This window comes from Meleagris gallopavo, chromosome 11 (genome assembly GCF_000146605.3).
Source record: "Meleagris gallopavo isolate NT-WF06-2002-E0010 breed Aviagen turkey brand Nicholas breeding stock chromosome 11, Turkey_5.1, whole genome shotgun sequence".
NCBI classification, from domain to species: Eukaryota; Metazoa; Chordata; class Aves; order Galliformes; family Phasianidae; genus Meleagris; species Meleagris gallopavo.
In genome coordinates, this window is record NC_015021.2 from 15,719,974 (window position 1) to 15,742,619 (window position 22,646).

At 37.3% G+C, this 22,646-nt stretch overlaps 1 protein-coding gene across 1 annotated transcript in view; it reads right to left on the reverse strand.

Moving 5' to 3' along the window:
• Positions 1-784: 784 nt before the first annotated feature.
• Positions 785-22,646, reverse strand: part of ATP11B (ATPase phospholipid transporting 11B (putative)) — a gene marked incomplete at its 5' end in the record, with an annotated part of 44,660 nt that continues 22,798 nt past the window's right edge. Inside the window, 8 exons of the mRNA XM_031555085.1 lie at positions 785-3,425; positions 7,050-7,183; positions 17,285-17,450; positions 18,023-18,126; positions 18,253-18,318; positions 20,667-20,805; positions 21,567-21,694; positions 22,560-22,619. Of these exons, the coding sequence (XP_031410945.1) occupies positions 3,344-3,425; positions 7,050-7,183; positions 17,285-17,450; positions 18,023-18,126; positions 18,253-18,318; positions 20,667-20,805; positions 21,567-21,694; positions 22,560-22,619 (879 nt within the window). The remainder of the gene's footprint in view (positions 3,426-7,049; positions 7,184-17,284; positions 17,451-18,022; positions 18,127-18,252; positions 18,319-20,666; positions 20,806-21,566; positions 21,695-22,559; positions 22,620-22,646) is intronic.

The following is a 22,646-nucleotide window of genomic DNA, read 5'->3' on the forward strand; positions in this document are numbered from 1 at the left end:
CAGGGCTGACATCTCTATGAGCAGCTGAACAATCTAGGGGAAGCAGAAGCCTCGCAAATACCGATGCGAATGCATGTTTAAGCTGATCGAGGGCAAGAGTTAGGTGGTACAGCCACGAGCATCCCATCTTTTCCTCCTGTTTTTAAATTGAGTCAATCAAATAGGAAGCAGAAACCAGAGAAGTCATACCACTGGAAGCAAACAGAAGCAAAGAACATACAAACCAGCCAACAATAAAGAGTCACAGAAAAAAGAAATAGCCTGCAACAAAAGTCTAAGTAGGAGATTATTTAGAAACGAGAAGGCTGAAATTAATCCATATTTCAGGATGGCTGGTTCACCCAGCTCTAGGAATGCATCTCCATTAAAAAAAAAGTAGAACAAAGCAGTGCAGTGCTGGTGGTTATAGCTATAAAGTTATTTCCCAGAGCAAAAGAGGAAGGGCAGCTTAAATGGCTCAGAAACATGTTATGATTATGCACTTTTGGACACTAAATTTCACCAGTATCAGTAATAAGTATGGAAGGGTCAAAGAAAACAATTAAAAATAATATAGATTGATTCAACAGCTTTGAGACTCCTAGCACTAGAAAATGAGACCCACCCCCCTCCCCCCCTCCCATGTAGAAGCTACAGTCATAAAAAACAACGTTTGGAAAGTATTACTAAAGGTTCCCAGTAAGAAATTATGGTTGCTTAATATATATGCATTCTGAGTTGCATAATCCTTTGTACCAGAAAACAAGAGCTCATTCTGAGTTCTCAGTATCCCTTCCTTTGCTTCTTTTTTTTTTTTTAATTCCCTCCTCCATAGCCTTAAAAAATACACAGAATATTGTAAGCATAATCTATACACATTCTAGTTTGTGAACAAATGGGAACATATTCCCACTCCATCTTTTCTACTGCAAGGTTAAAAAGCCTAAGTCTGGTAATTTGCTTTAACAGACTGCTGCTTTCCTGCCACATGTTATGGGTTTCAAGGCTGAGGCATAGCTCTATCATATTTATTTCCTTCCTCCCTCACCATTAACTCAGAGAGCTGAACTCTTTGTTAAATGGAGTAAGCCGTATTTTGTGCAGTCATCTTTGTGAAGACTGACTAACTTTTACAGTAAACTCAGTGCACAATGAATGTTTCTTACGCTTTAACTGTCAGAGACATACACAAAAGCTTTCTTCCTTGAGCAAAAGCAATTCTCAATCATCTGTGGCATATTTACAAAAACATGTGGTCCTAAGTGTTTGCCAGACCAAAAATCTGGTCACATGCAGACCAATTCTACACTCATTAAATGATAAATTACAGGTTTAACTTGTACTGCAAATAGAAAAATATACCTTGGCAGACAGATGGATTCTTAAGTTCTTCCTGAACTGTTTAAATGCGTGTTTCTTCGGTAACCTTACAAACACTGGGAAAAGGGAAAGCAGGGGAAGAGGGACAAGAGGAGATGGAAGGTTTTAAAGAAACATATATAATGAATGTAAATTATTCTTCAAGTACAGGACTGTGCATCTTCTGTGCGTATAATCAACATATTTGCATGGTAAAAGCCAACAAACATTTCTGTACAGAGCCTGACCCAATCTAAATGCTTGGAGCAGGGTTATCAAACCCTCTGACATTCCTAAAGAGTTAAGCACAGTGCCTATTTCCACACGTGGTGCACCAGCTAGACACGCAGATGAGCTGGCTAATGAGGCCCAACAGTCACACGCTCTGCCTGGGTGCTGTGGGTGACATGGACAAACACATACTTCTGAACAGTGAAACATGGTGGCTTACACACAAAAGATATGACAAAACAGCAGATATCTGTTAGAGTTTTTAAAAACGTCTTAGATATTGGTGGCAGTTGGAAGACTGTCTCAGAATGAGAAACTGCTAAGACAAGTAACCTACTTGGGCCAATAGGGGAAACCCCTGCAGGTGTGCTGAAAGCAGCTAACGCTGGTTTTGTACAAATCTCAGGCTTAACTGCATCTCCAGTTAACAAGTTCTTACAGGTTCTATTTACAGGAGCTATTTACAGTCTGATTTAGTTTCTTTCACTGAGAATTTAAATACGTTGCTTTTTACCTTCTGCTGACTGGCAGGAAGATTCTTTTAATAGTGATGGGACTTCAGAGACTGACTTCAAACTGGATTGCCAAACAGGTGTCCAAACACAGCAGCATTTTTCCTGGCCTGCACCTGAGGACTACCTAAGACAAAGCTCTAACCTCCATTTAGCTCTCACGTCTAAAGAAAGACCCCTTAATAGCTCTGGCCAACATGGCAGAACAGAGGCAAATGTTGTTACCCTTCCCCAAACATGAAGACACATTTATTTAAACTGATCAGAGGGAAAAAAAAGTACCTGCAAGATGCATCGTGTACCATTCAAAGCTGCATTGGTGCAATTTGTTTTTATTGACATACTTAGGTATCAAAACATTGCCACCAATGTCTCAGACCCTTCAGATATATGAAGATAATTAAGCATTAATCGCATCTTCAACGTACAACGCGGCCAAATATAAATACATGAAAAAGAATAAAACATGCAAAGATTCACCAACATTAAAAGGATTCCTCATTCAAAAATTTATGCTAGTGAGATACCTGCACGAGCCACTGTTTCTTACCCATTTTTCCACTTCAGGTTTATGAATGGTTAACGAAACAGCTGTTAGAGAAGATGACTGGCTTTGAATCACACTTCAGGAAATCAGTGACCTGTTAAATCCTCATGACTCCAAATGACCGATGTAGGCTGTTTCTTTCTCAAAGTGATGACTAATAAAATGGCCATTCATACACCAGCATAAATATCTGAATTGTATTTATCTCTAAAAAATTTCTGAGTATTTAAACACTTTAGAAACCGTCCATGGAAACAATAAGACTGATCTGCTGTAAAAGACAGTTCAAACCGAGTGTGTGTGCAGTAAAGGGCAATCTAATTTCATTACGTTCCACTTATGTTTCATTGTGCAAATTCTATCTGATCACTTGGAGTTGGGAGAAAGATTTTGCACTGTGCTATACCAGCATCTCAAATATCAAATACAAGGTTCCAATCTGCTCATACAGTAACAAAAAAAGATTTAATGGTGAGAGGAAAAAGCATTTCTTACTAAAAAAAATTTACTTAGCAACTTGTGGATATCATTAGAAAAAATACTGGAAGCAAATACAGTCCAGATGACCGCTATGCTTGGCTACAGGACAGCCAGTTTGCCTTTAAGTCACACTAGTCCTGTCTAGGGCAGGGATGTAGCACTGAACTCGCTTCTGAACCTACTATAGGTACGTGAGCACCACTTGGCTTCCACAGGGTATTTACAAATGTCCCTGTTAACAAGTGGGTGAGTCCATTGTGGAGAGAGTCAAGATGCTTCTGTCGTTGGCATAGAAGGGATCCGATGAACTCCATGATCTACAGTAACAATAAAAGAAAAGTTTGGCTGACTGGGAACTTACAAGCTAGAGGCAAGGAGAAAAGTCTATGAAAGCAAAGATAAAAACGTTTTGAGATTAGGCTTATGTAAACCTTTAAAATACTTATCTATTATTTCATGTAAACACCTGCAATTCATTTTAACCTTTGAAAGTATACTGCAATTAGTAAATCCAACTACGTAATTAACAATTCCACATTTGCTAGAAATGTAAAGTTAATCAGATATTTTCATCGCTTTGAGCTGAAATGACCAGAGGCCTCTAAGGCCAGCTTTACAACTTCATTTTTAGTGCTGTGCCTCAAGCAAAGAAAACAAATGCTGCACACCTAAGCTGAGGCGCTGACACCACTGCAGTTCAACTGCCTGAGGACATTCAAGTACAGCCCTGCGGTACATGCAGCCAGCCACAGCATGCCAGTGCATGGGTGTTCTGTGAAATGCTGCACAAAGGTACAGGTGGGCAAAACCTCATCTAGAGACATGAGGTTATTTCAACTCTTACTATTAAATTTAAGTTAAAATTTAAGGCATCGAAAAGCTACATGACTTCTGATTCAGATAGGATCTCCCAACATCTTTCTCTCAAGGACAGATTACTGCTTCTGCTACTGCACAGCAACCACGGTTTTCCACTGAACAGCATTATAGGACTGTACGTAAAAAATTAAAGATTGGAAGGCAAGGAATCTAAATATAACAACTTTATCCTCCAAATGTGTCTTCTCTGTCAGAAATCTGCTGTTTCTTCAGAACTTTTACATGCAGTGCTTTGACACAAGTACCACTCGTGGGAGAGCCAACAACTCATAACGAACCCTACTGTACAAGAATGTGAAATGATCCAGAATTCCTAATGTTTTAGTGACTGACAAACTGACAGACAATTTAATGGGACAGACAGACAAAAAATGCATTTTATCACACCACGGCACACGTTTCACATTCTAACCGGTGAATGAAACTATAGCAAATACTTCTTGAATACATTTCACAAGCATTAAGTACTACATTTCTGTAGCCCTCTACTCCAAGCATTTGTACAACTTTGAACCAAAGTTTCTAGGAAAATTCGATACCATATTTGATTTCATGTTCTCATACTTGACAGAATATCATACTTGACAGATTATAATGAGCATAAGATATAACACAACCTATTACATCAACACTATTTTAAACACTGCTCTTCATTCCACAGCATGCTTACAGCCAATCTGCAGCTACCTCCTGGCTGAATACGGAGCTGTTTTATGAAGCATACGTACGCAGAAGACTGTCCTGTTCAGGATCACAGGATCCTCTGAAAACATCAGCTTCTAGTTCAATGAAAGCAGCCTAGGACTAAGTTTAACAAACACTTTTGAATTGCCAAACAGCTTTGCTAAGCACACCTTCAGCATTTTCAATATGTAACTGTTGAATGTGATTACAGCAGAATTAAACTAAGACTAATGCTTATTATATGGCAAGCGTAAGGGAAGAATGTAAATAGCCTTGACTTGTAACACTACCCTGACTGTTAGACTAGCTTTTAAGTAATAACGTAGTATGGATGGAATGAAGTCACCAAAAAAAGCAAGCGAGAATTAAATTTTAAGGAGCGTTCCTTCTAGTTCTCCTGTTCAGAAAATTAAGGGAAACTAGAAAGTTGTTCTGAATAATTTCAACCACAGACAGAAACAAAAGCTACAGAGCTTCAGGCCTTCAATGCAGCACCAGGACAGTTCCGCATGAACGTTAAACATTCTAAAATTACTGAGCTAACTGGAACTTCATTTGAAAATGATGAGGTAAGCACACAAGAAACCTGAGAAAAAGCTAACTTCAAAAACTGACCAATATTCTGTCAAATATGTTTTATATTCAGTAAATAGTTTTAAGCAAGTTCTTAAAGAAAGTCAGTATATACTGAGTGGAAAAAGAGAAAAATTGTAAAGATGTAAATGCATCGCAGAAAACAAAACAGAATACCTACCTTGTATAACTCTACACAAGTTCTTTAAAGGGAAATGTTAACCGAAATAATTGCTTCTGATTAGATAACAGTGAATTTTAAAAAGCAGCATGAGAAGTTCCTCATTTGGAAAGCACAGTTTTACAAAGAAATGGAAAAAAGAGAAACCCAAAACAAACCAAGAGCTTAGAGCAATTACCATTAAAATGTTGATTTTCAGATCAATTAAATGCTCATCTTGTAGATTAAAAATTCTACTAAATTGTTTATTTTATACATCATGCTCGCCTTCTATACAGCAAATTTTAATTAAAAGTGTACTTAATCATAACAGTTCATTTTTCATACAGAATGAAATGTTGCATAATTATTCCCTGGACACGTAGAAATGCTGAATAAATTTCATGAGCAAGTCAGATGAGAAACCAACTGAAATCGCAGACAGTGCTCAACGCAAGAGTTCAAAACAGAGACGTGCTGTGTAACAATACCAAAATCAGAACTGACAAAGCTTGTCAGTGAAAACTGCCCACACGAGATTTCATACTGAATGAATGATACCACGACCTTTAACTAAAAGTGACAAAGTCAAAAACAAAATAAGTTGCCTTGAAAACACATGAAGCGCAGCTCTTTCAGGTTTACCTTTTGACCACTGAAGGACCATGACATCATTCAGGCATTGAGAGATTACGATGTACAAGAGACTATAATTATTTCTACCCCCAAATATTTCCGTATTTATTAGACAGCCCTCTCTATTTTGAAGTGGGGAGATGGCACATAAGCAGGTTTACTGAGAGCTTTTTTCCCCAGTTTTGCTCACTGCAAGAGCAGTATCGTTCCTCAAAAGCATTTGATTACTCTAAAATGCTTCTATATCCCACTGAGGTTTGTTTCACACGTGGCTTGTGAAGGAAAAGATTTGTTTAGCACATACTTTGGAATGGCACGTATGACTTTGACACCTTCTAGAACTGAAAAAAAAAACATTTAAAATTCTTAGAACCTGACGTTCTGTTCCGTCAATTACCGATTTTAGAAATAGAATATAAAAGTTATACTACAAAAATATTTAATCTCCATATCAATCAATGGCTGAAAGATTTAAAGACTTTCCTTATAACAACAAAGTTATACTTAAGGAGGAGAGTGTGAGCCTTTAGTATATCTTCAGGAGTAATGCAAGCTCCAAGGTAAATATTTGGAGGTTGTACATCAAGAACCACAGGGAAAAGTCTTTTGACTTTACAAACAACTCCTGATTCGTGAAGGCAAAAAAAAAAAAATCATAAAACAGGAGAAGAAAAGCAGCAGCAAGGCTTGATTATCTAAGGAGAAGAACGTACAAAAATCAAGAGAAATTAAGACAGATACAACTCAAAAGCTTCTACTAAAAATCAAACTAAACACTTTAACAGAAATCTTTGAGAACCGTTTTTCCCCCTCTCGATCCCAAAAGAAAACACTCAAAGAGAAGCAAGAAACTTATCTTTTAGGATGAATAAAGTACAATAAAATGTTGCACTTCCTACTTAAGAAGAACCTGCAGCTGGTTTGCTACGCATCTATAGCTGCAGGCTCATCAGGTTCCAGTTTATAGGAGAATTGTCTGCAGCAAAGGCTATTGAGAGAAATTCCACACCTGTTGACCCGGGTTGGACTACATCTTCCCATTAGTCGTTCCAGCATTCTTCTAACAGATGTGCATGCTGTTTCCCCATCTGAGAAGCAGCACATGGAGTCCATGCAGTTGATACTTGAACCTGTCTCAGTAAACTGGAAAGATAAAAAAAAATAAATAATATCAGTATTTGCAGATTCTATCAATAGAGATGTCATCAGATATCACTTAGAAAAGGGAGGTTTTTATTAAGTTAGTGTTGAATATTTTTCAGTCTTACAGAAGTACTACAGCCACGTTCATCATTTCCCCTCCTAATGCCTAAATGTTAATATTTGATCTTTCAAATTTTCAAATACAGTCTTGCTGAGCACAAGGAAATTCTTTAGCACCATCTCAGCTTAAAGATGAAGAGAAACTGGTTAGCAATTCTGTATTATTGCCGTAATGAATCTCTGGAGTTTGAACTGTCCAGCCTTGATTAACCTCAGTAGAGGTACAACTTACACAAACTTCAGGTCTACTCCTTTTTAAACATCTATCACGAAAAAGCTTCAGATCAAAGCTACAAACAGCGCAGCAATGTGATGGTAAGTGTTAACTATTCCTCAAGAAGTGCAGAATGCAACTTTCAGTACTAATTTATATCCCAGCAGTACCGTAGGTACCCTCTTGGCTTGGTAAGAAAAGCAAATCCCTGATTTTGTGAATATCCTACATAAATACAAGAAAGACTGATGTTAAAAAGGCTTAGTCAGGCTCATGCTACTATGAGGAACAAGTCAACATTAGCATAGTTTTTTTATTCTTAGTGCACGAGAAAAAGACTCAAACAAAATGAAAGACATTATACAGACACAGAGGAGTTTACAGAGCAGTGCATCTATGAGTGCACTCCACTGTTCTTGAGCACTGGTCAACTGCAGCAGAACTAAAATTCAACTAAAATTTAGCACTGTTGGGTAGAGAATATCCCAAACTGACTTCATTATTCTTTTTAAAAAGAAATTAAAAAGCAGTGTGTGGAGATTCTTTCTAACTTAACTTAAAGCTCCCCATGAGAGCATCCTGTCAATCAAATGCCAAACATGCAGGCTAAACTTAAGCATCTGTTATCCTCACCTCACTCTCACAAACCTGTGAATGAGGAGACCTGGGGAGAAGGCATCTTAGTCCATGGCAGAGCACAGCTCACTTTTAAGAACATTCCCCAACATTTCACTGTGTGACAAAACACCACTGACTGTTACGTCTGACTCTGGAAACCAAAGCCTCAATTTCTTTCACACCACCTGCACTTGCTTAATACTGGAGGAAAGCAAAGCACCTCAGTTTGATCTCAGAGAATAGTTTTTGCTAGGAGCACACACCTTCCTTCCTAATTCCCTACAAAACAGGGGACTGATAGATTAGTGTTTTGTAACAGTTTCTATTCTAGAAAGCAGCAGCAGCCAAAAGAAAGAGAAGGCTTTTGGAAATCCAAGAGAGAAAAAAACAACTGTTAGAATGAGATATGCTGGGAGGGGGGGGGGTACATGAGCAGAAATGGGGTCACATGCATTGTTTCCTATACTTGCCCCTTCCTCAGCTCTGCTCTACATTCCCAAAATCCTTCCAGGAACCTTCCTGCCACACTGCTCGACATCATGCTTGAAGGAAGGTCAGCAGTTACATCAGCTTACAGAAAGCAACAAGGATTACAGACTGAAACCTTTGATGCAGTTGCTGTGTATCAGATGCCATGGACAAGAAGTGCAGTCAGAACTCTCACTCGTTCTGGAGGTCTTCTGGACACGTTAACATTTACTAAGACAATGAACTTCTGTAAACACCTGAGAGACAGGAGCATTGCAGCTGACAGTTCTGAAGGGGGTTTTGGTTAAAACAAAAATACAACGAAGGGCTCACGTCCCTGAATTCCCTTATTTGACAACCATTACATCTATTCACAACTATACTGTCAGAGAAGATACCGTGATAAGGAACAGCATAACTTACAGCAGTGCAGTAAAAGCAAAAACCACCTTTCACAGCAATTTCATACTCACAGAGCATCCGACAATAAAATACGTAGAGCAGAAGGAAGTCCTAGCAGAAGCTAAGAAAGCAAGCTTCCTGCTGCATATACAGCCATCTTCACTTTGTGTATGCTGCAGTGCAGAACAAATTCTCAACACCCTTTCCCCTAGGATTTCAGAAGTCCTGACACAGAGCAGTCCAAGATGTCATTAAAAGGTGGGCATGAATTGGAACCAAGAGTCACGCAAACTCGTTCTCAAGGACTGAGCCTTCAGTTCTCGATTTTAGAGAATTAGAGAAATGCTCACATCTCTTGAGTCGGCTCTCATTTGCTCAAGTTTTGAGCACTGGGCTTTGAACCACCTGGTCTAGTGGGAGGTGTCCCTGCCTACAGCAGGGGGTTGGGAAGAGAGGACCCTAAAGGTCCCTTCCAACCCAAACCATTCTGTAATTCTGAGTTACCAACTAAAAGCTGGGGTCATGCTTGAACCATGATTTATGGAAAAGCTGTTGTTAACCTTTCAAAAAATAACAACTACGACCTTATATAGCCTTCACACATCTACCTTTTATCAAACTCACAGCTAAGTCTAAAATAATACAGGGCAAGCATTAAAGACACATGAAAGTACATTCTATTTTATGTGTAGATATGTTGTGTATCATTGTCTAGCGAGCATAGGTTTTTATATTTATGCCCACTCTATGGAAGGAAGATATATTACAGTGAAGACTCTCTTTTCTCACTTTCCTCTCTATGGCAGACAGTTACAATCATAGGTCTATATCCAAATAAAACCTGGCACGGTAAGGCAGTAGAGCATAATAAATCTCCGAAGACCTGAAATGCACCCAGGGGAAATGAAAGGCAGGAGAGTCAAAGCTTACCAAATTAGAACGTGGAAAAATACCTGATATTTTTCACATTTGGGCTGGAAAAAAAGTGTTTTCATACATTAAGATTTGGGATCACAATAACATATTATTTTATATGATAATGGACTGTTTCATGTAATAAATCAAAAAGTTGAAATGCTGAACTAAAGAAAGATTTCATTTGAAAAAGAAAATCAAACGCACATATTGTGATGTAAATTTTCTTTTAGATATAAAAAAAATGGGTATTTTGGAGATGGCTCTGTGACTGTCCACAGAATGATATATAAAAATAAATATACACACACAGTAGGGTAGAGTGGGAGTACTACCTAGTGAACGTAAGAACTGTCCTGTAGGCTAGATGGATCTAGCAGTTGCCTATTGTCCTCCCCTCTGTGCTTGCTTTCAGCAAAGTCACATGCTGAGCTGACTGAACCCTTATCTTCTTCCATCTAGAAGGATAGAAAAGCAACAAATCTTATAAAGAACCACGCTTGCATCGCTTTACAACAGTCACCATATTTATATTGGAACTCTGATTTTACACATCTGTTCTTGAGAGAACAGAGCATATTTACAAGAAAAGGTAAATGGTTTTGAGTTAACTGGTAACTCGAACACAGTTTATCAGTGCACATGTATTATAAAAGTTTGGTATTTTTGTGCACCACAGACTACAGAAGGGGAAACACAACAAATCTGAAATCCATCTTAAATTTTCAAATTCTGGTTTCAGATTCAGGTTTAGATGTTTCCCCTTTCCAACAAAAAGGATCACTGCAGTTTGTTCATCTTATTGTTCTGTTTGCCACACAACAGACATTTCGACTAAACATTTCACCACTCTGAAATATGCAGCTGGGACTTAGTTAACAGCAAATATCTTTAGCCCTGTGCATCAAGGTAAGAACAATGCAGGTTATCTTCCTGCTACTTGCTACCAACATGTTTGATGCCATACAGATGTTACAGAAGATACATGGTGTGGCTATTGCTATTCCACAATTAAGCTGAAGCTTAATTCTCTATTGTAAAGCTCACTTTTATTTTCATTTGCTTTTAACCTATAACGTATTATGTACCAAAATATCAAACAATTACAAAGCTTTAGAATTTTAAGAGAAAATATGAGTAATGACATCTAACAACTTCATTGGCACTTGTGGTTTCAACATTTTTCTAGATTTTCTACTCTTCACTTCTTTGAAATAAGTCAATAAATTGGTATTTGCAAGCCTGCTTGATCCAAAGAATTGCAAAAAATTATCTTCATGTGAAGTACACGTATGACTGAAGATAAGTAAGAAATAATCTACTCTTTTTTATTCCTTCTTCCTATGATAAATTCTGTGGATTAGCTCACAGACCAGCACCACTCCATGCCAACAGTTAACAAACCTGTAAAGGAAGAGCTCACAGACTGTTCAAAGTGCAGCAAATGAAGGTGTTCTGAGATATTTCACTAGTGTGCACTTGCACAGGCTTCTTGGAAATTAAAATAAGTGTTTTCTATAAGGAACATATAAAGAAACAGAAAACTTCCTGCTCTGATTTCTACACAGCTGGTCCGGATCAGATATGACAGCTATTTGGAGAGAAATAATACACAACAGCAACTAGAGGAAAAAAAACAACAGACAAGAAATGAAGGCCCTGAAGCTAGGGCAAGGATTACATCACAGACAACTAAAGCAAGCAGATCTATACAGAAACGAATGAAAAACATGACAACAATAGAGTCAGAGCAGGGCAGATGGAGAAAAACAGTCCTGGCTATGCTACAGTAAATGCTAGTGTTTGAGAGCCCTAGATAAAGTGTTATGCACCAGTGGTCTTCCCTAAAAATAAAAATCTTGCCTGTGATTTTTATTTCCCTGGCATTTACTGCTGAAATGTAAAATGTAAAAACTCTATAAAGACAGTTAATAAATCAGTGATTAGAATTAGAACATGCATCTGAGCAACGTCTCACACGTAGCGTAAGACTTCCAGCAGTTCTTATAAAGCACAGAGACACTGCACGTATACACTCACAATCCTCACATATCAACTTTGTTTACAAAGAGAAAAACGATATGATATAATGGGGTCTATTTAATAGCCCAAAACAGTATTTCACATGCTCCAAGAACTTCAACAGAGATGGCTACAGAGGAAAGAGAAAGGAGTTTGCTGAAGTAGTAGGCCATCAACCTCTGCTGAAGCACAAAGCCTGCACCTGAGTGACCTGCCTCATCTCCTTTTCCTCCCACGCTACTGCAGTAACAGTACAGCTCAGAGGTGTTTCACAGGCATGCACAAGACTGCACTTCTGACTTACAGAAATCACACGGACACTCAGCAGATCCTGCTTAAAGCACTTAACTTTGTGTACACCACGAGAGTTCTTATAAACTAACTTTTACTTCCAAATTTCCTGTCCACATAAAAATTGGTGATAGCATCACGCGTGTTAATTTTCATCCATAAACCTTCACTGCAGTGTTGGTAAATCACCACAACAGTAAGCACATATGCAAAATGAGGCATAAGTCAGTTAAACCTGGCACTACACTGAGGTTTTAAACAAGCAAAACAACTACCAGAATCCGTTTATCAATCAATCCACGTGCAATCTGCAGCTAGAAAGGCTGCAATAACTAAGTGGGCACACAACTGAGCTGTGGCAATCAGCCATTTCCTACAACACTCACCAAGCAGCTGTTTGGTTTCCCATTCCTACAGCTTTCCTGCTTTCTGTGCTCCGCTGCTATTGGAAATGAGCTGCCTGGGACGCCACAGAAACTAAACCACCGTCTCTATCCCAAATGAGTTTTTACTTAGTATAGTGAAGTCGGTGGTTTTTATCTATAATTGGTTTTCCCATTAGGCAAGGATTCACAGAGTAGCTTCTGAACTTTATCTGGAGACTTTTAATAAGAACTAGAGAAACCCAAGTCCTTGTTTTCTCTCTAATTTCACCTGGCAGTGTAAGACTGTGCTTGTATTTTAGGGACCTGTATTAGATACTCAGTTTAAAAGATCTTACGCACAAGAGAACTGGATTTATGTACTCATGGATGAAACAATTGTTATTTTTTTCAACTCTTCCCTAAGGCAATACAAAGAAGATGCCCTCAAATTAGCAAGACATCATGTATTGTTAAATGGTAACTACAGGGCTGCATCCCTAGACAGCTCGACTTTTCCTTCACACTTAGCTGCTTAACTCTTAAAATGTATTTCGTTTTGAAAAGTTTAACAGAATCTTTTGCTGAAAAACCTTTGATGCAGACATCATTTACTTCAACAACCCAGAAAGAAAACAAGCTTACTGGAAATATATTTGATCCAAAGTTTTAAAATATAGATTATTTATATTACACTGATAATTCAGGAATTTAAGAAGGTGACCTGTAAAGAAGCTTTTGCAGAGAAACCTCCAGAATGTACTACTAAGTTTACTAATGTTGGAGATGTGCTTATACTGCAGTTTTTGCTTCTCCTTTAAAGCTAGTAAGTGTTAGATTTAAAAACACTGCCTCCCTGGGGTGTTCAGCAATCTAAATGGCAGAATTCCTGTTGTGTTTCACAGTGTGGCGTAACAGTTAAAACCTGTTAATAAACCATTTAAACAGAATGACCACTTCACATTTCTCCCAGCAAAGGCATAGTACCCTGAGGAAATAGAAAGTTTTTCCTTTTTTGTCCTCTCCTTCTTTTAAAGGACTTTCATTGTTTCAGTTAACTGTTACAAATACTCTTACAACACAATCGTCATTTCTTCTGCTTTTCCTTATTTAAGCAAATGGGAATGAATGCCCTGAAACACCCATGTCCGATTCTCCTAGCATCCATTTTCATGTTTTTAGACAACAGTCATCTAAAAGCTATGTAAAAGAGACCAGTCCTCTGCATTATTTCCTAGCATAGAATAGAGACGTAGATAAGTGTCAGTAATAGGAATAGGTTCAGACATTACTGGTGTGTCACGATGTTTCAGACTTTGAATCATTTCTTGATATGAATTCTGCAACACACATATGCTTTCATCTTTGCTCGAATAATTTCCTAGCATTTTGTATACAAAGGTCTGAGAATATGTACCCGTAACACATAGAAAACAAACAACACTCACTTTGTAGAGGCACAGAACACAAAAAGCCTTAGCTGCACAAGTGTATATATGCACCCAAACTAAAAACATTTTCTGCGCTTTCAATACAAGTGAAAGCAAATTAAAATGGGCAAACAACTTGCACCAAACTGCTGCTTGCAATATATGGGCCTTTCTGTCGCAGGCTTATGAAGCTGAAATTATTCCGACATGCAAAAAGCACTGTTAATTTTGATCATGAAGAAATTAAAAGCATTGTAAACATGCTAGAAACTATAATTATTTAAAAATGGATGCAAGAAGAGCTAGGTCTGTATTCTGAAAGTTGAGCATCATGCTAGGGATGTTTTTTCCTAGGAACAAAGCACGTCCAACATGCTACTTAAGAGAAGCATTTGGCTCAAAAAACACAGAGCAAAGCCAAAAAATATACCAAACTCAATGTATCTGCGCTATATAGATATACTGCCCTCTCAACCCACTAACATTCATGCCTCTTTCCATCTCTGTCAGCACTGTTAGTCCACCTTCAGCATGCATAAGAGTTGATGAGGAACTGTCCCTCCTACTCTACCTAATTTTGCTCAGCTGATTCCTTGCCCTGGACAATGGCTGCAGTGCGATGAACTCGTCACTTAAAGCAACTCTGTTGGAGTACATCTACAATTGGACAGAGAAGGGATGGAACATACATGTCAGTCAGTAGCAGTAGTAATTTTCTAAGAAAAAGACACAGGACAAGACATTGTTATTTAAGTGGAATACACATTATATACAGAAACACACACCTGGTAGCTTTAGGACAACTCCCGAAACCATCGCAGCCAGATATTTTTGGGAAGATCACACTTAAGTGCACCTTAGCTTTCATTCTAAGCCTACAAACTTACATGACTATACTTTACCTGGAATCCTTATTCAGTATTACCTTCTCTCCTTAATAGTGCTGTGATTTACATTTACCCCAAGATTTACATTTTGATTCAGACTGTCCTTACTGTCCACTTCCTCCTACTTGCTATAGTCAGAAAAGAACAGAACTGTAGTCAGAAGTTACCCAGAATGGGGTAACAGACCAAAGGGCAACAGATCAAAGCCAAACATAATATGATGGGTTATCTTTAAGGTTATTAAAAAAAAAAAAAGGAACACATTTAAAACAAACAAACAAATCAGCAATAAAAAAAACATCCCCACCCCACACATCCCCAGTAAAAACCAAAACAAAGGCCACACAACCAAACTGAGCCCACTGGGAAAAGGCAGAACTCATGAATCCCATCCTGCTATAGAATTCAACTCACACTAAGCCTATGAGAGACACCGATTTTTTTCTTAAAATCACTGTGACACAGAACAATAACTGCATTTAACTGAATTTATCAAATGTTTCTGCCTTAGTCTACTTAAGTTTCTTTATGTCATGGTCAAAATAACTTCAGTGGAAACAAACTGAACCTGCAATTTTTTTTTAGAATAGACCCAGAAGGTAAGAGAACGCAGTAATAAGAACATGGATAAGGTTAGGGGGAAAAAAATTGAGGAAGTTTTGCTTTTTTAATGGAATGACTTCAGGGACATGAGAAACTTCAAAAACTGTAACGATACACTGCCAAATGGAAACAGCTGATGCACAGGAAGGAAACAGCAAGTGTTCAGTTAGTTGCTATAAGTTCTGTTTGTTTGTTTGGGGAGATGACACAAGGGATAAAATACGTAATTACCCATGTTCTCCTAAATCAAGCATGCAACAAAGAGTCTTACCAGGTCTACCTGAGCAGTTCTCAAAAAAAATGGTGGTTATTTACCTCAGATTTGAGCTATTAAATTCCTTGAGTGGAAAAAGCAGCTAGTATTCTAGTTCTGAAAAGGGACTAATGGGATATTTGGCTAGCTACAGGATCAGCATGAGAATGTCTCAGGTGGATGTTTCTAAACACAAATTAGCAGGGCACTGTAATTTAATAAAATCAACACACACAAAGTAATGTAAAGGTTTGATGCTAAAGTTAACAGCACTGATGTAATGCAGTGATAAGTTCTCCATGATACACAGCTCAATGTAACTCATATTAAAGGAAATAGGATGCCACAAAGATCAATATGGCACACATTAAACAGCATAAAACCTAAAAACAGATTCCAGAACAGAACAGGATGCTTTTTTGTAAGATTCCTATGCTATCTGACCTCTCAGTGATGACATGGAAGAAAAGAGCAAAAAAGATGCCAAAGAGAACAGCTTATCATATATCATATATTTAGTAAGCTGAATATAGCTGAGGGACTCATCATTTCCATACTTGGCACTGACATATGTAGAGGTGGAAAGTAAATTGTTTTTTTTCTCCCCTCAAAAAGATTCAAGTTCAATCTATACCAGAGAGCAAGTTACCTTGATCACAAACATAAGGGTGAATAAAACAAAAAGAAAATTAACTGAAGAATTTCCAGATTATCAGAAAATGCATACAAAAAGAAGGTGCTGAAAAATAAAAACAGAGAGATTAACTATGAGAACAACTACGGGTTAAGATGACTTCTTAACTGTACTGCCACTAAACAGAAGAAAACACTGAAATATGGATGAGAATTCTACCTAAAAGAGAGCCTAACTTTAACAGGAATGATTCTGGGGAGCTTTTATGGCCTGTGTTGGTAAGAGGAAGATTCTGTGATCACAGACTCTCTTCAGACCTCATCGATGAATTTATGAAAATGCCACATTGGTAATTATCTCTAATTACAAAATCAGCAATCAAATTACGTGTTATGTATGGTATGATATGATGAGAAATACTAACTAAAACAAGTTCTACTAAGGTAATATTTAAAATTACTCTTTCCATCAATATCTTAAAAACTAATCAATATCAATTACATTTGAAGAGAACTTCTAGTACGTTTACAAAAATAAGTTTAGTTATCTTTAAAGCTGGGCAAGAAAGTTCCTAATGCTCCTACATAGTTGCAAATCAACATGTAGAAGGCTAAGTGACCCCTCTCTAAGTGTTTACTATTGTTAATGTATCGATTACTTAAGCTATAACTCATAACTCATTCCCATAAAACTCTGTCCTTATTTCAGTAATTCTAAATTAAAATTTATCTTCTGAAACGGGAACACTCACCTGTACATTAAAGATGACAGCAATGTAAGGGGATACTAAAATATCACAGGAAGGCAACGAGTGTACAACACAGATTTTAACATGCGTTCTTTAACATACTGATCAAGTTGGATATAAAAGCATAATGTTACCTGAGCTTTTTCAGTACTTGTTGGTTGTAGATGCCTGTACAGCACTTTCTTCACAACATCAAGAAACAGACAAGCAACTACTATGAGTATTATGGCAAACCAAGCAGAACCACTTGACAACAGTTGAACAAATACAAAGTACATATCCTGGGTATGTAAAAATGGCCTGAGAAGTTAAAAGAAGTGGATATTACTAAAAGGAACTTCCAGAAACCAAAGTACAGAACAGACAGACAAGCAGTAAATCTCTAGGATACAAATTAAAACTGTATACTGCCCAAGGAGATTAGCAATTTCTTGGACTTGATCTGCAAAAGAACACTGGTATAGGAGGGAATAGAACTTTGTAGGAAAGTGACCACCAAGACCCCAAAATTCAAGTATAATAAAAATATATTACTTCACTGATTCAAACATCAGCGCCCTCATTTTTGTTGCAAGCATTGAGCTGTTACACAGAACCTTTAGGAATTCTATGTGCTTTTTACAAATAAAAATGCCTTAATAATCACAAGCTGTCAGAGACAATTCCCATCCCTAAGCACGATAGCTTAAGCAGCATGGCTGCCATTTCTAAAAGAATCACCAAAAGTAATTGGCCTCTGTAGGTTTAGGAATTTGTTTTTCAACGCCTACTGCAAAATTCAGAGCAACACAATACAACATAATACTTTAGTGTTTCATGACTTCACTTATCACATGTGCTGTAGTTTAGAGGGGAAAAAGAAAATCACTCACCAGATAATTCCCCCATAAAACAAGGAGAATATGAAATAAAACACAATGGAACCCCAAGTAACAAAATGGTTTATCCATGTCCAGAAGTGAGTTTCTAGCGCCATCTGAAAGAATGAGAACTTCAATTAATTTCCACCTTACAGAAAATGACAAATGCTGGTCTGAACTCATTTGAATGTGCTACGAACTGTACTTGTGTTATAACAAGAGAAGGGAGTACAGCAACATACCTTCATCGTAACGGTTATAACCATAACGGTGAAGACTAAAGTACCAAATGTCCAGTTTCCAAACATCTAAGAAAACAGCAAGGTAAAAAGTCAAGGAAAAAAGATGAGCTAACAGCATCAATGGTAAGTTAGATTTTTCTCAAATCAGCTATAGTTATGTAACAAAACCATGGACAAAAGCTTGTGATTTTACTACGTACGAAAAACTAAGGATGCAACACAGATTACTATGAAAAATTAGCTTATGATAAGAGCAAAATTAACAATCTACATCATCTTCCTTCCTGGTTCAAAACAGATCACCACAAAACCCACATGAATGATGAAGTAAAACCAAAGCAGTTACATGAAATGGTAGGATAAAGATACCAAATTGATTGATTTAATGTAAGCATCTGAACAGAAACAAATACTGGGTAGAAGGTATTCGCTTCAACGTTAAGTGCAAAACACTTAGGATTAAAATAAACATTTTCATACAGTTTTCAACATGCAGCATCACCTGAAAGTCCACATTTTTCCCAAGCACATTTGTACAATTCAAAAATAATGGTGCCACTCTATTTTTTCAAAGAAAATCATAAAGACACTTTGTTTCAAGGCTAATGAACACAAAATTCTAAGACCTTGTCACTTCTGTATTCTGCTGCCCACATACATTAAACCATCAAAACTCTGAACAAGTTCTACAACAACAAAATCTCAGCTCTGACACCAAGCAGGGGATGTGGAGTTTGTCATCCATCTACCCACATGCTGCTCAGATGCACACTGCCATTCTACACAGGTCGAGCTACTATCCTTTTGCAAGCAGTCTTGGTGCTGAATCCACAGTCTGCTTTTCCGTAGTTACTTTTATCACTGATATACTGGAAATGGACAAACTCTCAATCTCAGTATTGGTAAATACCAGCAGCAACTTAAGCAAGCAAGGACACAGGGACCACATGCAGACAGGCAATCAAAATCATCCCAGATTTGATTGGTCGGTACAGCACAGGGTCATGAAACAAGGATTGGCACGGTTGTAGTCCTTGTTACAGAGCTCTGACAAATACACATCTATATCCCAACAATCTAATCACAGATCTTACAACTGCTTTTGCCAACTTTATACACAGGAAAAAGTTAAGTCAAACCTTGGTGTGCAAATATGTAAATATGTGTAAATAAGTAAATATGAAGCATTTAACAGCATGCTTGCTACTAATTGTTGCAACGATAATCTTGAAATAAAATTAGACTACTGTATCTGAATGACCTGTGAAAGAAAGTGTCTTTGCTGACACTGCTCTAAAAAGGTCACAGAGTTAGAATGCAAACTGCGAACAGATTCTTGCCACCATTTTATTTTTGAACACTTTTACACTGTGGATGCTGCATCCTTTAATCCTGTGAAGTAACAGATACAATATTTTGTATCTCCTCCTCTTCTGAACTCTTACCATTTGCCTGTTAGGTTTCAGTATCTGACGACATGCACAGCATGGAAAAGGGGGGAGAAAAAAAACTAAAAGATCAAATTGTTGCAAAATGTGCTGATGAAAGTCTAACAAATGACCACCATTAGCAAATTATGTAAATCTCTCCAATTGTGCTTGGCTCCAAATTGGGAATTCAGAATAAAAAATGAGGCTACCGCTGGCTTACTGCCTTGCACTGACTCTGTAGTTTATCACACATGTGAAGTGATGATTTCTTGAAGAAAGCACTTCAGCAGCATGCAGGATTCTCTCACCCTTAACTGCCTCTGATTTTAGTCACTCAGTTTCTGACCACTGTCTGTTCATTATCAGATGGAAATTATTTTTCCTGCTAAACTTTCTAGGCTCAGCCCTATGACCAAAGCAAAGACAGCAAAATAATTTTTTCAAACCAAGTGCCATAACTTGCAGTTCTACCAATGCCTACATATGAATGAACACACAACTCATTTCAGTAGTAAGAATAGTGTAAGGAGGGAAACAAACGTTTTTTTGGATTGCTACTCCTAACAGTATTTCAAAGCCAGAATCTGATTGTTCTAGCCTGGGCTAATGAAATGGAGAAAGGAAGCAGCAGATTTACAATGGTTTCATTTAAAGGCTTACTGGGTTTCGTTTTGTTTGCTTTTGATTAGTTGTTCGGTTTTTTAACATGACTTTTCCTCTCCACTTTCATATCATTAAAAAAAAAAGGGATAAATTTTAGAATTTGGTTTCAATACATTAGTTCTGGTCTTTATTTATTCAACTAAAAAACATAATTGAATAGCAACTTACAACATATACATGTATATATACTTTAAATCCATTTAAACCATGCATTTTCAGGAGATTTAACACAGGCTGAAATCTGCAAATGGACAAGTTTTATAACAGAAAACCAAATATCGCCAAAAGATACAATGATGGAAAAATCTAATGACAATTTACCTGGCCATTTCCCAGCAATGAAGTGTCTTCTCCCATTAGAAGATACGAACCATAAAAGAAAACGAATGCATGCAAGAAGCCCAAGATGGTCCAGTAAAGAAATGGTTTATACCCAAGATGAGCATTTTTACTGATGTCTCTGTAAAATGAGCAAGTTTTGGATGTTAGACTGTCTGTATATAATCCATCAGCTATTTATACTACATGACTATTATTGCCTAGAATAAATGTAACGTTCAACTGCAACAAGGTATGTTTAATGAACACAGACTTACAAAAAAAAAAGTAAAATCATGGGCAAAAAAGAACTCAGAGCTGCCTTTTCTTATGCAGAGATCACCAATGGCAATTGTGTTTTATGAGTCAAATCAAAATTAACACACACCAGAATCCTCCTCCACAGAGACAGAATTGCTAGAAGAAATACTCAGATCTCCTGATACTTGCCCACTGTTCTGTTTAGAAGAGCTTCAAGAAAAGAAGTAAACTAAGAGACACCTTTTTCACAAAAATAATGTACTTCTCCAACAAGCAGAATGCAGTACAACATGCTACCACTGGGAGGATACCTAATTCTACAGGAAATAGCTTCCCCTATCCAAAAAAACATTTGGATTCCTTAACCACTGCGGAGAAGGCTACCAATCACGTACCCAAGTCCCTCCCAGTCTTAACATAACTGACATAAAAATACGCTTCTCCTAAAACACTAGTTTTAATTAACATTTGGGATGAAAACTATGACCTAAGTAACTATCCTTCCTTGAGCATAGTTAGCAAAAATTGCATGAACTACAGATAGAAATACTGTAGGAATGCACAGTAGCAAGTTCAGACTTCTGCAGATGCCACTGTTCTGAATGATGTGCTGCTGCTGCAATGCATGTAGGATATACGTACCGATAGAGCACAGGTTTACTCTGCAATACATGCGGATGCACATGCTGTTCAAAAAGACTGTAGATGAGGACAGGCAAGGAAGTGAAACAAATATTATACAAAGTCAGGTATACACTGTCATAGAGGGTCTGAAAATGGAAATAAAGATTATTTTGAGATTTGAAGAAAAAAGTTGCTCACATTTACTAAAAGTCAAGAGCCACAACGTATCATTAATTCACGTGAATTTACTAATAGGAAAACAAGCTATATTTACAATCTAGTAACATCAAGCTCTCAAACAGTAAAAAATAAGCTGGGTATTTGTTGTTATTAGACCTGCGAATCTGAGAAGCTCCTTGCAATCAATCTTTTCCATGCAGAAATTAAATTTGTCAACAGCATGAGAAAACCATACAGAAGGACTTAAAACTTTAAAACCTTCTTACAGTACTCTCAAAGTAAGAATGGCTACAAGGAAGTAGCAATATGGTATATGGGAAATTTTTAGAATTAATAGCACCAAATATTTATGTTTACATTGAAGCAAAGAACTCTTTTCTACTCCTTCAGAAAACAGGTGAATAGAAGAGTTACATGCATCAGAAATTGCTATATATAATCATCTATATAATTATGTTTCAGTACAGGAAACAGACCCAGCAGTTGGTCAATCAAACTTGACAAATACAGGCAAAAGTAACACAAACTTCACTACTGATATATAATTTTTCTGAAAGAGAAGAAACAACAGCCATTTACTTTGACAGTCATATTAGCAACTGGACAAAAAGCTCCTACAGAGTCACATTTAAAAAAAACTGTACAAGTGAAATTTCTTCCATATGAGTTCCCAAGCATTGGCCATAATAAAACAGATATTAAAAACAATCAAACAGTAAATATACTTCTTCCCAAAGAGGAAAAGACTATTTCATTGTTTTCCTTCCAATTTCTTTAATTATTGTACACCTTTAACTAGCTATACAACATCCAATAGCATCCAATACTTACCTGTTGTGAAAACAAACAGAAGAACTGATATAAAAATTGTGGTGTAATAAAGCACACATTCTGAAAAACAAGAAGCAAGGCAAATAA